The sequence below is a fragment of the Capricornis sumatraensis genome, chromosome 1 (genome assembly GCF_032405125.1).
Source record: "Capricornis sumatraensis isolate serow.1 chromosome 1, serow.2, whole genome shotgun sequence".
Classification (NCBI taxonomy): Eukaryota; Metazoa; Chordata; class Mammalia; order Artiodactyla; family Bovidae; genus Capricornis; species Capricornis sumatraensis.
This window is the reverse complement of record NC_091069.1, coordinates 81,594,416-81,610,053: the sequence shown is the minus strand read 5'-3', so window position 1 is coordinate 81,610,053 and position 15,638 is coordinate 81,594,416. Positions and strand designations below refer to the sequence as shown.

The 15,638-nt window shown below is 40.0% G+C and overlaps 1 protein-coding gene across 1 annotated transcript in view; it reads left to right on the top strand.

The window, feature by feature from the left end:
* Positions 1–15,395, top strand: part of EML4 (EMAP like 4) — an 83,872-nt gene extending 68,477 nt beyond the window's left edge. The window contains exons 19-23 of the mRNA XM_068971814.1: positions 1,012–1,109; positions 7,608–7,695; positions 8,327–8,425; positions 11,624–11,754; positions 12,650–15,395. Coding sequence (XP_068827915.1) covers positions 1,012–1,109; positions 7,608–7,695; positions 8,327–8,425; positions 11,624–11,754; positions 12,650–13,123 — 890 coding nt within the window. The 3' untranslated portion in view covers positions 13,124–15,395. The remainder of the gene's footprint in view (positions 1–1,011; positions 1,110–7,607; positions 7,696–8,326; positions 8,426–11,623; positions 11,755–12,649) is intronic.
* The last annotated feature ends 243 nt before the right edge of the window (positions 15,396–15,638 follow it).

Genomic DNA, 15,638 nt, shown 5'->3' with positions numbered 1-15,638 from the left:
ACAAATTGTAATAATATTCAAAGAATACAAATTTTATAGGCCCTTCAAGTTCTTTAAAAAAATCTCTCTAGTTTGCCTTTCACTGTTTACATAGGAATGATTGGTTTGTTAATTAGATAAAATACCCAGCAACTCACTATAAGAATGTGATCAATTCACTTAGCTACTTTGAGTAATTCTTTTCTATTTTATTCAGAGTGTTTATTTAGTTCCCAACACCTTTTTCCCTGTATTAATATGGTTTTAATCCACACAGTTCAAGTGACATTTTCTTATATTCAGAAATGTATTCCAGTAGTTGTTGAATCAGTGTGAAATCGAAATGATCTTTTTGACGGCTTCTAAGACATTTCAAAGGAAGCCAAGAATGCTCTTCTCTGTGTTGAACAAGGAAGGAAAAGTATTTGCTTTGAGCTATAAGCTTGGCAAGAGTTATTCTGAAGAAGAAAAGGTTACCTTTTCTGTTTTACTTTGGCTTTTTTCAGTGCTATAATAGCAAATAACTGCTCAAATTTAGCATTTAAAACCCCAAGATCAAATGAACTTTATTGACCGTCTGTTATGTGAGTACAGTGGAGGAGATGATAGAAGAGAACGCTGTCCCTTCCCAAGAGAACCTACCCCGTAACTGGAGAGATCACATGTCCTCGGTTGAAATGAGCAGTTGTGCGCTCTGCTTGCTATATGAATCCTGTATACTTAAACCTATAAAACCAGGTTAACCTCCTTGGGCCTAGTCCGTAGCTAACTAGAAGGAGATGAAGCTAAGGTCCGAGTCCAAGGCCCATGGAGCATTTCCAAGAAGGGATTGTGCACTTGACTAGATGACCGTTTGGTTTTCAAGTATGTTTAGTGATGGAAGGAGTCATTCATTAAACACCAAATAATAATTAATTTGATGAGATTTAACAACATTTGTAAAATATCATTTGGTATCGGTCCAGTAAAGTGATGGTAAATAAACCTGTCAGTGTATTTCTCTATTCAACATTTTTTCCTGTTTCATTCTAGATGGCACCCTCCTGGCTGTAGGATCTCATGACAACTTCATTTACCTCTATGCAGTCTCAGAAAATGGAAGAAAGTATAGCAGACATGGAAAGTGCACTGTAAGTAGTAAAGGGAAATAAATTGGCCTATAAAATTGTTGGAAGATTTTACTTTGTAAAAAGAGTTAAATGTTTGCATTGATGTATCACCTTTAAACTTGGGAGATTGAACTTCGGTCTTTCTCTTTGAAAATTGACATTGCCTGACAGCAGAATTTTGCCGTGCACTTGAAGTTCTAGAAAGATTTCTTCTTTGATGAAAGTTTAATACTTGTCTCTCTCTAACTGCTAGTTTTAGTGCAGTTTCTGATATCAAATCTACTTCCTTAGGAAATCCTTAGAAAATAATGCTTTTTTAAGATGAAGTGAGTCAGGAATGGAAGGGTATCTCTCAGGTTTCAAGCTCAGTGTCCCATGATCCTACCCATCCTCGACACTGCAGTTCCGTTTTCATGTGACCTCTGGAGCACTGCACAGAACATAATTTATATGAAGAACAGCAGCATACTTTCTTTAGTTTACTGCATTTCTGATTGATTAGTTTTATCATTGTAAGATGAAGTTCAGGTTCAGTTACAGACATACTGAGTACATATCTTATCGCAGGCAGTTTGCTAACTCAGGAAGCGTTCCAGGCACTGGGAATACACCTAAGATTTGTTCATTGTCCTCTAAAAGTACATATTCAAACTGAGGACAGAATGAAAAAGGCAGGAGGTATAGCATAGTAGTTATGGGGATGAACTTTGGATTGAACTACCTGGATTTTAACTCTCATTTCACTACTCACAAGTGTGACCTTGGGCAAGTTATTTAAAACCTTCTACTTCAGTTTTCTCATTTATAAAGTGAATTTAGTAGTACTTTCTACTTCACTGGATTGAAACAAGGCATATAAAATACTTGTAATAGTGTTGGGCAAATAAATGTACTCAATATAGGTTAACTATAGTTTTTATAGAAAATGAGGTGGTTTTTTTTTACTTGATGAGTTAGTAGCACAGATTCTTCAGCAGTCTTTACCACAGAAGAATGTTAGGGCAATGAATAAAAGAATGAGTTTTTAAAAGCAAATACATAAGTAAAACCCAGGCCATTTACTATTCAGAGAAGAGACTTACTGCCTTTTTTGGTTTATTTTCTTTTTTCTTGCGGGGAGAGCATATTTTGTATAATGTGCCAAAACCAGCCAATAAACTGATCTACAGGCAACCTTGTAATTTTATAATTTACCCAAAATATTTTTATTGACTTTGACAAAAATTATGAATCGGTATCCATTAATTTATTTAAAATACATCTTTTAATCAATTTATTATCTTAATAGTTGGGATATGGAATAGTAGAGTAACAGTGTATCATTGTATATAGCATGATCAAATGTTCCACTGAAAGGGATTTGCAGACTACTTAAGTTTACCCTACCAGGCACCAACATTTTCTTAATTATTTTTTACCTCAGCCTGTTTTTAAAAGTCCATGTCTTAATAAGTAGAGTAATATCAAATATAATGTATTCTTATGGAATCATAAAATTCTACAGTAGCACGTTAGCTCAGACCTCATTTTACAGACCAAGAGCCTGAGTTTCAGTCTTCAGAGAAGGTAAGTGGCTTGTCCTGATCGCATCTTGACATAGTGGCTGATCTGGGGCCTGAACCCCGTTCTCCTGACTCTTAGTAGAGCAGACTGCTCGAGGTACAGAAATGCCTCAGATCTGTTAACAATGTGTGGTAGTGTGCTCTGCTCTTACAGCGCAGCACCTGGTGCAGGAAGAGCAGTGTGTGACACCGGCAGTGAGATGACCTTGGAAGTGTTGAGAAGTGGCAGGTTTATCAATTGCATGACACTGAGTTAGCCTTCTCCAGTTAGGCAGCTTGTATCTTCAGAGCGTATGAAAGTATTATGTTGAAATATCTTTAAGAACTGTGGAATTTTATAATACTTTTTGGGGCTATAATGAAAGGCTCAACCACTCTGCTTTTCTAATTATCTTCTGTTCTGTGCTTTGCTTCCAGCTCTCACTCCTTGCTGTCTGCTTCCACCAGCTGCTCTTATAACCTCATGTCTGCTTTTATCTGTTGTCTGCTATGATATAGGACAGAAAAGGTTGGGCTAATGCTGCCTGGCCACTTTCTAGGTTGCAACTTTAGGCAAGTTAATTTCTGAATCTTAATTCTTAAAATTGGAGATTATAATAGTTCCCACTTTTATAGGATTGCTGTAAAGATTTTAAATGTGTCAACTGGACCCACTCTCAAAGTTCCAAACACAAATGCTATTTTCTGTTTTGTTTCCAGTATTTCCTGTTATTACTAGTTAACATTTAAGTGACCCTATAGCTTCAGAAACATACTGGGCTTAGAACTTTAGGAAGTGTCCCTCTAATAAATTATAAGCAAGCAGCTGAAACTGTCCCTGAGTGCCAACATAGTAGCTTTCTGTTTGACTGAAATTCCCGCATGCCTTTTAACACTGCTACTCCAAGATTTGAGCCCAGGAGAAAGAGTGTGTATTCAAGTTGCAGTGATGTACTAAAAAAGCATTACAAATAGGTAAGAATTGCTGGTAAAATGTTTCTTTTTTGGTCAGGATTTTGGTAAATGAAAATATATATACAAAGAGAAGAGTAAAAGACTTCTAAGCTGTCTACCTGGAAATAAGCAAGAAAATTACCCATAATACTAATGCTGTATATATTTCAATATTACTGTAACAGGAATTCTATTGCACTCCTTTGTGGCTTAAACAAATGGGGGTTATGTTTTCATTTAAAAGAAGTCACCAGGGACTCAGGATTCTTCTTTCTTTCTGCTCCCATCATCCTCAGTATGGTGCTGCTGGAATTCCAGTCATCATGTCCTGGTTCCAGGAAGAATCAGAGCCAGGGGAAAAAAGACATTCTTCCTCCTAAGGCAGTTCTAAAGTTTCCCTAGTAGCCCCACTCAGTGACTTCTGCCACCCATAACTGCAAAAGAGGTTAGCAAATACAGAGTTTAGCTGGGCACTGAAAAGGAGATTGTGGAATGGATAAATATAGTTTACATATCTACACTCTGAAGATTGAGTTAGAAAGGCTGATCCTCTGGAAATTAGCTTTCTCTCAAACCAGCAAAGCACATCAAAAATGTAATGGGGGAAAAAAATCCTAATTGCAATAATAACAAAAACTGTGGATGCTTTGAGAATAGACTTAGCAAGAAAAGCACAGGAAGCTATGTGAAACATGACCGAAATACAAACTAAGGACTGAAAAATAGACATAATGTATTTCTGGAAGAAAAGACTTGACAAAATGTCTGTTCTCTACAAATTAGTCTCTAAATTTGATGCACTCTTACTTAAATTTTCATGATATTTATGAGCTTGATAAAATCGTTCTAAAGTTCATCTGAGATTTTCCACATTATAAAACTATCACAGTTGGCTGGGAATAATAGGTAGATAGCCTAATGGAACAGAGAAGAGAGTCCAAAAACAGATCTCCGTTTATATGGAAACTCACTAGATAATACAAGAGGTATTTCAAATCAGTAGAGCAACAATGGGCTCTTCTCAGCCTGCATTGTTCAGCGTCACAGCTACTAACGGCAACTTTATGAAATTAACTACAGTTCAGTTCCCTGGGAACACTGGCCACATTTTGAGTACTCAGGAACCGCAGGTACTGGCTGCTACTGCATTGGACTGCACAGATACACATGTTTTCATCACTGCAAAAACAAAGATCCGTTGTATGTCACTGCCCTAAATAGTGATTCCGTCGTGTCTTGACTCTTTGCGACCCTATGGACTGTAGCCTACCAAGTTCCTCTGTCCTTGGAATTGTCCAGGGAAGAATACTGGAGTGGGTTGCCTCCAGGGGATCTTCCCCACCCAGGGGAACCTGTATCTCTTACGTCTCCTGCATTGGCAGGGAGGTTCTTTACCACCAGTCAGGACCTGTTAAATAATAGAAAATTGATTCTTTGGGGAGTGTCATTGGGCTCACTAAGAATCAGATCCCTCAACACTTCGCACCTGTTGAAAAACTGCCATGAGCTTTTCAAATATCCAAACCAAGAAAGCCCCCTATTAACAAATCTACTTCATTGTCAGACTCGCCATGGCTTAGCATCATGGCCCCCTAACCGACCAGCATCCACCTGGACACCTACTTAGGAAAAATTTAGTGCCCTATGAACTCAAGGCCTCAGTACTTTTTTTGAAAACTAATCAGATAATATTAATCTATAGCCAGGGTTGCGAAGCACTGATGTAGGTGATGACATTCTGTGTGATTAACAAAAGATTTAGCTGAAATAATTCAGACTTTTCCAGAGTGTATTCTCAGGCACCATCACTTGTAGTTGTTACTGTGGTTACACCATTCAGCTGCTTAAAGGCACTAATGAACACACCAGCTTAGAAGACTCTTCTCTTCTGGGAGGTATACTTACTTGCTCCCAACCATGTCTTGCCTATGGGGGGACATTTGAGGGGATTTTCCCCCAATGTATACATGTATCTTTGATGGCCTGTGAGTTAGATGAGACAAGGACACTCTGAAGTGGAAGCTGGGAAGGCAGCAGCATAGATTCCTAGCTGAAAGTCACATCTCATCTTTGCTTCTTTATTGGACTCCATATCAGGGAAAAAATACTTTGTTTTCCAGTATGAATTGATAGCTTACTAAATTTGGGGGCTTTTCCTACTCAAGTTCTTTGTGAGAATTTACTTGATATTTAGATTTTTTTACCATCTAAATACGTGTCCAACACAGATGTGAATTAAATGAATGTTAAGTATCCATACAGTGCTTTTGATTCTTTTCTAAGTAATACTATTAAAGTCTCTTCAGGGAGATTGAAACAGTATTTTTAAACACTATGCTAGGAGGAATGCTTCCTGGAGGACAGTGGTTTGCCGTGATTAGTTAAATCCTTCATTCGTGTAGTGCCAGTGTTCCTATCTTAGAAGCTTGGCTTCTCTGGATGCCAGCCAGGCATCAGATTGATGAACCCTGTGAAAAAGATGTGAGATCCCGTCCTTCTGCCATATTCAGAAAATATCCACAAACCATAGACATCTTACTGGCATTGATTTCTTGTTAAGTTGGGACGTCTCCCACATGCCTAGCAAGTAATTCCTAACCTGTTTGCTGACATACCACCTAACCTCCAGTGACTTCAGGAAGCTTCATGGTTCTCAAGTTCACGTAAATTCATTTAGATGTATAAATGTGGGTATTTTCCATACAGCACTGTGGTAGATTATAGTGCCAGGGAGGTTTTAGGACATGTCACTGAACTGCAGAAGGCTCCAGGAATAATTAAAATCCTCTGTGTAAGTCATTAAAAAGTATTTTGAATTTATTAACTTTTTTTAAAAGCGTACTTCCGGCTGTGCTGAGTCTCCATTGCTGCACAGGCTGTCCTCCAGCGGGGGCTGCCGGGGGCTGCCCTTTGCTGCCATGCTCAGGCTCCTCACTGCAGAGGCTGCTCTTGTGGAGCACAGGGTCTCGGCCTTGCAGGCTGCGGTGATTGCGCTTCCCAGGTCTAGAGCACAGGCTCGGTAGTTGCGGTGCCTGGGTTTAGTTGCTCCAAGGCATGTGGGGCTTCCAAGATCAGGGATCAAACCCATGACTGCTGCATTGGCAGGTGGATTCTTTATCACGGTGCCACCAGGAAAGCCCCTGAATTTATTAACTTTAAAAATACAAGCCATGTGAGCAGAAAGCTAGGAATCCAAAAAGTACAATCAAAATTATCAATAACTGTTCTAATACAGTGTAGCCGATAAGTGATCTTGAGTCTCTGTTGGCTTTAGTGTAAACTGTAAGACGTATGTGATCTGTCCGCAGTAGTTTATTGAAAATCATCAAATGCTTACATGTGAAGCCAGCATAATATGGCACCTTACTAATTTTTTGTTTGAATTCCCAGTGTTAGTAAAACCTAAGCAGAAAAAGATCTGTCTTTTTGTATAAAGAGTCAGATAGATGATTAATTATTGGATCTAGTTGATCAGAGGGAGTGTGCTATTGGGAAACTTTTTCCCCAGCATATTCTTTGGAGATAGGAGTTTTTTAGGGGATCTCCACATGCCATGGGTACTCAAGAAACTGACCAGGAAAATTGTACTCTTCTTTTATACAACCTGGAACCAAGATTTCATTCTCAAAAATGGAGTCACTCTAATTAGGGCCACTGGTGACTTGAAATAAGGCCCGAGGTTGTAGTGTCTGTTTCAGCGCCCTCTGAGACTGTCTTCCCTGGAAGTGTAGTGCTGGTCGTGCTCGGTGATGGCATCCAAGTGGAGGCACCAGCAGGGTACTCCCGGGTTCCGAGTGCTTACCCTTCCCACTGTGGTCAGTTCTCTTCAGTCCCACAGTTCTGGCTCCCAACCAAAGACCTGCTCCAAACCATAAGCCTCATTTAGTTCCAGAGGCTGTGATACTGCTCTGCTTCAGGAATTCCCAGTGAATGGCTACCAAGAAGACAGTGTTAACTGTGAGACTACTTATCATTCATTCAGAACTCTTAAGTACATTCTAATGATTGATGTGTTACTTCCTAGGGACATTCCAGCTATATCACACACCTTGACTGGTCCCCAGACAACAAGTATATAATGTCTAACTCGGGAGACTATGAGATCCTGTACTGTAAGTATGAATGCTCACATACAGCTGAGGTGTGTCTGTCGGGGGGTAGTAAAGAGCAGACTCCGTGAAGTCTGAAATGTGCAGCGCTGCACAGCGCCCCTCTAACCTGACGCAGCACTTGAAGCCGGCCAAGGACTGAGAATCTCAAAGTAATCAGTTCATTCAAATGTCATAAGAAATTATTCAGGGAGACTGATCCTGCTCTGGATGGTTCTGTATTTAACAGCTCTTCCTGGAGACAGGAAGGAGTATAATGGATGGGTATTTATGCTTTTTAAAGAAAAAAAAAATAACTTCAGTAGGAAAGTTTATCCTTCTGTGTGTGCGTGAGTGTTCATTGCATCCAACTCTTTGTAACACCATGAACTGTAGCCTGCCAGGCTCCTCTGTTCCTGGAGTTTTCCAGGCAAGAATACTGGAGTGGTTTGCCATTTCTTACTCCAGGGGATCTTACTGACCCAGGGATCTAAAACCATGGTAAACACTTTGTTTTCCTTTCAACTGTGTCTTAATATGTTTCAGTGTATGGATTATAAATACAAGTAAATATGGCTAGTTTGAATCAAGATGCATTTTCAAATCCATTTGTACACAAGCACTATGAATATACTTCCTGTTTCTAAATTTAAAGGGGACATTGAACATGGCTGCAAACTGATGAGAAATCGATCAGAATGTAAGGACATCAATTGGACAACATACACCTGTGTGCTAGGCTTCCAAGTCTTTGGTAAGGACATTGCACTCGATGGGAAAATCGGTCTGGTGCTGTTTTTGTGTGTAATACCTAAATTTCTAAATGAAAAACAGTCTGCATGTATTCTTCTTTTATTGAAGTATAGTTGAATTACAGTGTTAATTTCTGCTGTCTGTCAGAGTGATACAGTTATTCATACACATACATTCTTTTTCATACTCTTTTCCATTATGGTTTGTTCCAGGATATTAATGTAGTTCCCCACGCTGCACAGTCGCACCTTGTTTATCCATTCTACATGCACCAGTTTGCATCTGCTGATCCCACGCTGCCAGGCCAGCCCTCTCACACCCCTCTCCCTTGGCAACCACCAGACTGTTCTGTGTGTCTGTGATTCTGTTTCATAGACAGGTTCAATCTGTCATATTTTAGATTCCACATATAAGATATCCTAATGGCGTGTGTCTCTCTCTTTGACTTCCTTCATTCTGTTTCATAGACAGGTTCAATCTGTCACACTTTAGATCCCACATATAAGACATCCTAATGGTGTATGTCTCTCTCTCTGGCTTCCTTCATTTAGTACTACATGTGCTCTTTTGTGTTAACTGCTATTAATGTCCAGTTCAGAGAAGTTAAATATATTAGGATTGAACCACTACAAGGTTTATTCTCTACAGAATCCATTGGCCCCTAATAAATATAAGACAATTAGAAGGGAAAGGGATTTACAGATTATTATAGATTGCCTTTTGTGTTTTTTCCTCCAGGTGAAAATTGAAGCTTTCAAATTAGTAAAAAGCATTTTCAAAATAACAGCTTTATTATCACATACCGTATACCAAGTGTACAATTTGGTTATTTCAGCATATTCACCAGATTGTGCAGCCATCATCACTGTCGAATTTTATACCATTTTCATCACCCAGAAAGAAATTCTCTGCCCGTGAGCAGTCACTCCCCTACCTCACCCTTCCACAACCTCCCAGCAACCACTGATCTCTTTTAATGATTCACATACTCAGGACAGTTCATATAAATGGAATCATACAACACGTGATTCATGAAACTGACTTCTTTGCTTTAGCACAAGGTGTTCAGGGTTCATCGTGTGGTAGCATGTGTCAGTACTTCATTGTGGCTGAATATCTCCGTGTACAGCTGTATCACACAGTTTATCATCAACTGATGGACACTTAGGTTGTTCCCACTTTTCGGCTATTATAAATAATGCTGGTATGAGCGGTAACGTACAAGTTTTAGTGTAGACGTGTTTTCATTCTCTTGGGTGTATACCTAAGAGTGGATTTGCAGGGTCAAATGGTAATTCTGAGTTAACCTTTTGAGGAACTGCTGGACTGTTTCCCATAGTGGCTGCAGCATTGTCATTCCTACCAGTGGTGTACCAGGGTTCCTTCTCTGCGTGGTTGTCAACAGCTGGTGGTGGTTTTGCATGTGGGTGTCCAGCTTTCGCGCTACCATTGGTTGATATATGAAGGCATTCTCAGTAGACATTATTTAAAGATAAAATGTGGAGATCATTCCTAATACGATATTTTGAACTTTTCTAGAAATCTGTCCTTTGACAGTTTTCTCAATCTTTGCCAGACTGTAGGATTCCTTCTGAGAAAGTTAGTTAGGATTAAAAAGAGATGGTATACTCTGTAATTAGAATTCTGGATATGGATATGGCACCAGTACCTAACTGCTACTGCTACTGCTAAGTCGCTTCAGTCGTGTCCGACTCTGTGCAACCCCATAGACAGCAGCCCACCAGGCTCCCCCGTCCCTGGGATTCTCCAGGCAAGAACACTGGAGTGGGTTGCCATTTCCTTCTCCAGTGCAGGAAAGTGAAAAGTGAAAGTGAAGTCGCTCAGTCGTGTCCAACTCTTAGCGATCCCATGGACTGCAGCCTACCAGGCTCCTTCATCCGTGGGATTTTCCGGGCAAGAGTACTGGAGTGGGGTGCCATTGCCTTCTCCAACCAGTACCTAAAGCAGTACCCAAAATAGGAGGGTTTTTTCCCTTATCAGTGTACCTCTGCTTTCTGAGAGCTGGACTCTCTCCACCCTAGTGGTAGAGCTGAACATTTCTTTATGCAGTGTGCATTAGAAAAAATAATCCATTATAAGTACTTGTTCTAAACTAACTGCTATAGAGATGTAGAAGCCAACTAAGTAAGCTTGGAAGAAATTAAAATAATCCTGACAAGTCCGTAAACAAGTTCATTATTCCGGGTGAAGCTGAAGCAGTGGCCAGTAGGTAGTAACTTACCTAGTTATTTTAATGACACAATATTTAATTTACTTATTAACAGATGTCAATTAACGTATTGACTAGAGACATACTAATACATGTTTTGTTACTCAAATGTTATTGACCAGAGATGTTCCAGTATTCACTTACCTAACAAATCACTGGCTATAGGCATTAGTTTCTGCAAAAATTACCTGGTCAATAATGTGTTAAGAAATGTTTTGTCTTTACCAAATTAAACCCCTCCTCCCCCCAAAAAAAATTGTTCTCTAGGGCAGTATTGAACTAGAGGAGGCCAGCTTCTCAACTCTTACATGTTATTTTTAGTCTGGTAGGGATTTGTGCTAATCATGTTGAACATCACCAGTGCCTCAGGATGATTCAGAATAATTAAATTTGCTGTGTCGACTTTTGGACATAAATAATAGTTCCAGGAAAATTCTATGGATAGGCGTGATAGACTAGTGGATTATGACCTATGCATTTCCATTAAGAAAGAAAAAGTTTTTTTAAAAAAAAGTGCCTGCCTGAAAAGGAGCAGTGAAAAAGTATGTAAATTTTCGACTGCCCAGAGTCTACTTTGCAGAATTAGTGCCCGGGTTGTTTCTGCACTCTGATACAGAAGTAACAGATTTCCCTTCCAGCTAGACACTTTCAGGAGCTTATTGCCCCATTGAGACAAGCTATATTTATTAGCCCCACCTGCTGGTTACTAGTGAGTACTTTTGAGTCTTAAAGTCTTAAATTTTCAATCTTGAGGTTATTTCAGTTTATTATTAGTTAGATTTCAGATAAAATTTCATTTGAATGAAGTATTGAGGCACTAAGAAATCTATAAGGGAAATTCAGCAGCTAGGAGTCTGAACACAGATGAAAATTAATAAGTTTCTAAAATAAACATATGTAGCGTGGCACTTGTATTTTTCAGACTAATTTTTCTAACAGTGCACCCCCTGCCATGTTTCCATATCAAAGGTGTCTGGCCAGAAGGATCTGATGGGACGGATATCAATGCACTGGTGCGATCCCACAACAGAAAGGTGATAGCTGTTGCTGATGACTTTTGCAAAGTCCATCTGTTTCAGTATCCCTGCTCCAAAGCAAAGGTAAAACCAACTTAATAAAGACGAGTGTTGTATTTAGGGCCTTTTGTTTGGGGGATAATTTTGTGTCAATGGTGGGAAAGTATTTGTAGGGTTGCTGATTACTCTCCAAAATGCTAGAGTGCACAGGGAGCGCGAACAGGCCATCTGTGAGCGTCCATGCAGGCAGTGCCCGTCCTTCCCTTCATTGTGGTGAAAGAGAAGACACTTGATGACGTTTCACTTGTGGGTTTTTTTTTTTTCATTTTGATATCTTAGCAGTTTTATATTTCTTCCAAACATATTAAAATATTTTATTTTTGATACACGATCAACATTATAAGACTTCTAAACCATCTATAATCCTACCAACCTAGTAAAATTCTCCTCTAGCTATCTCAGAATAGTCACTATAAACTCGTAACAAGTATACCAACCTGACATCCAGAAGAGACATTTTTTAAACATAGTCCAGAAGTACAACTGTCCAGTTACTTTGTTTCCCACATGCTGCTGCTAAGTCGCTTCAGTCGTGTCTGTGTCCGACTCTGTGCAACCCCATAGACGGCGGCCCACCAGGCTCCCCCATCTCTGGGATTCTCCAGGCAAGAACACTGGAGTGGGTTGCCATTTCCTTCTCCAGTGCGTGAAAGTGAAAAGTGAAAGTGAACTCGCTCAGTCGTGTCCGACTCTTAGTGACCCCATGGACTCCAGCCTACCAGGCTCCGTCCATGGGATTTTCCAGGCACACATAAATAGGTATTAAAAGGAGATTTGCTGCTAGCTTTCTTCAGCCAGTGATCTGTGGTTTTTTAGATTGTTTCACAAGCTGAATTGGCCTTCCTAACCTAGTCTCCATTGCTGTGAGTAGGCATGTAGGGAATGAATTTAATTTTGCTGTCTGATTTATTTCACATAGGCTCCCAGTCACAAGTACAGTGCCCACAGCAGCCATGTCACCAACGTCAGTTTTACTCATAATGACAGTCACCTGATTTCAACTGGTGGAAAAGACATGAGCATCATTCAGTGGAAACTTGTGGAAAAGTTACCTTTGCCTCAGAATGAGACTCTAGCGGATCCTACACTCACCAAAGCCCCTCCCTCTTCCATCGAGAGCGTGGTGCAGTCTGATACCCCCACACCGCCTCCTTCCCAGCCCTTAAACGAGACAGCTGAAGAAGAAAGTCGCATAAGCAGTTCCCCCACACTTCTGGAAAACAGCCTGGAACAGACCGTGGAGCCCAGCGAAGACCACAGTGAGGAGCAGAGCGAGGGGGGCAGCGAAGAGCTCGGCGCGCCTGATTATGAAGAGCTAGCCAATGAGCTAAGCGAGGAGCAGAGCAGAGCCGCCCTGCCCGGGGGCCAGCAGGACCCCTCGTCCCTGTCCTGACGCCCGGACTTCAGTGCGGCTCGCCTTTTCCTTCAGCTGCATGTGGTCTTGTGATAGCAGAGTTCAGATAACACTCTGAGGAGTGATGAAGAATCACTGTTGGTGGAGTTTTGGTTTCCACGTGATCTGTTTTCAACAGTCTCATCTTCCGTCTCTTAAATGCAGTCAACCTAAAGGTTTGGTTTGACGTGTGTTGAAAATTAACCAAACTTAATAGTAGGAAAAGACTGAAACATTGATTATGTCTCAGAAATTACTGTGTATGTGAGTAGTATGATGTAAATACTGGAAACAAAAACAGCAATTGTATAGATTTAAAAATAAACCCCTCGTTATCTGAACAGGTTTTCTTCAGGAACAACCAGAGGCATCACAAACACTGTTACTCATCTGCTCATCTACTGGCTCAGACTGCTTTTTTTCCCCTGATGCTGAAAATCAGAAAAACAAAAACCAAAAAAAAACTCTTCCCGAGACCCTCCCCGCCCAGATACGTAGTGGAAGCGTCTTAGTGAACGCAAGCCTGCGGCGTGGCTGTGAGCAGGGTGTGGCCTTCCTGAGCGGGGGGCACTGCTTTCTCGCGCTGCGCAGACGCCCAGACGCGCTTGTTACTCTGCTGTGTAGGTGCTGCCTTTCCTGAGTCAGAGCGAGGAGCCGTCCCTGAATCTCCTGTGCACAGATCTATTTCACCTTAGAATTAAGAAAGCAGTGGTTTGTTAAAGAGCTTTTAATGTATATTAAACCATTGATGCTCAGAAATAATGGATTCTGCCAAGGATCCCTTTACTGGCCTAAACATTTTCAAGTAAATGGAAGGAAAAAAAACCGCATGCCTATACAACTAAACTTGGCTAATTTTAGCTTAGCCTTCATCATAATTTGTTCCCTCAATAACAAATATTAATACAGTAAGTTTAAATGATTAAATTGGTGCTTGAAATTCATTGGTTTAGTTCTAATTTTTATACAGATTGAGGGATGAAATAACAAATTGCAAATTCTTTTTTACAGAAGTGTGACAGTAGTCATAGTAATTTTTTATAAATTGCATACTTAATAGACTTCCTACATATATGGTGATTTTTCTCTGGTGGAGTTGCTTTAAGCCTTGCAGTTCTGAGTGACTATCCTCTGCTACTGGGGGCAGTGCATGTATTTTTATGCAGTGGATAGTTTTGGGTTTTTGTGTTTTTTTTTTTTTTTTTTTTAAAGTTTTGTCAGACGATTGTTTTTCTTAAGTATGTGTTTCCTATTTTCAAAATAATTACTGACAAATATGCATTTCCTATATATTTGTTTATACTTTGATTATAAAAAAGACTTATTTTTTAACTTGCTGCATTGTTTTGATATCTTTCTGTTGTTGTTAGATCATGTTTAGAAACTTCAGATGAGTCCAGAAGTCTTAAGTATGCGAGTGTTTACGTGACTGTGCCATTCCAAAGTGCTTCAGAACTGTCATTCCCTTCCATCTTCTCAGGAGTAACACAAGTCAGGTATCTCATCATCTGGTAACATACAGACTCCAGTGAACGCCCAAGGACACTCACCACATTTGTACTCGGATGCTGTATGTAAGGGTGTGGGTATGTGTGAGGGGTGAGTGAGTATAGACACTTACTCTGTGTCTCTCTCTATACAAGAAGATGTGCGCCACATTGAAAATACTCAGTGTGTGTCTCTGTGTATAGGTATATGTTGTGTATATCTCTTTCCTTTTGTTTACAACTGTTCAGAAAAAAAAAAAAACCTCAAAGCAGTTCTCTTCAAAAGAAGAGAGACTCCAAGCAACCCATCATTTTTCAGTATGTTTATACATAATTATCAGAGGGCAGCAGCAGTATCAGGCATATATTTTTGCCTGTTAGCTGTGGTGATTGAATCATCAGGTCAGCATGTGCTAGACCCTGCAAAATAATAGGAGATGACAAGTAATTCTAGAAGAAGAAAAAAGCATTTTGTAAAGTACCTGGGGGATACCGCTCTCCATGACAAGCAGGGAGTGTATCTGGGGATATCAGTCACCTTTGGGGTTGCTGTGTACAATGAAATTTATATTCGTGATATTTGTGATATCTTGGGTGGTAGTTTCAAAAAGACACTACTAATACGCAGAAAGCGTTCCAGCTCTCTATTGCTGGCAACTACTGTTTAACAGTCAATTAAATCTGTGATTATGGTTGGAAGTGGGTGGGATTATGAAATTGTAGATGTTTTTAGGAAAACTTGTGAATGAAAATGAATCCAAGTGTTTTATGTGAAGTTGTTGAGCCATTTCTACCATGCATTCCTGTCTTTTGACAGAAAAATTTGAAGATTAAAAAATAAAATAATCAAAAAGTTTCATTTGTCTCTAAATGTGTCTTGGGTCTTTCTTCCTTTATGCTGCTAGTTCCATCCAGTTATCAGGAGACACGACGGACAGTCCAGAAGGACACGTTCATCAGTGGGCCACTGCCGCCATGGATACAGCCATTCTGGTGGTGACAGGCTCCATCTCATAAAGCTAGAGGAA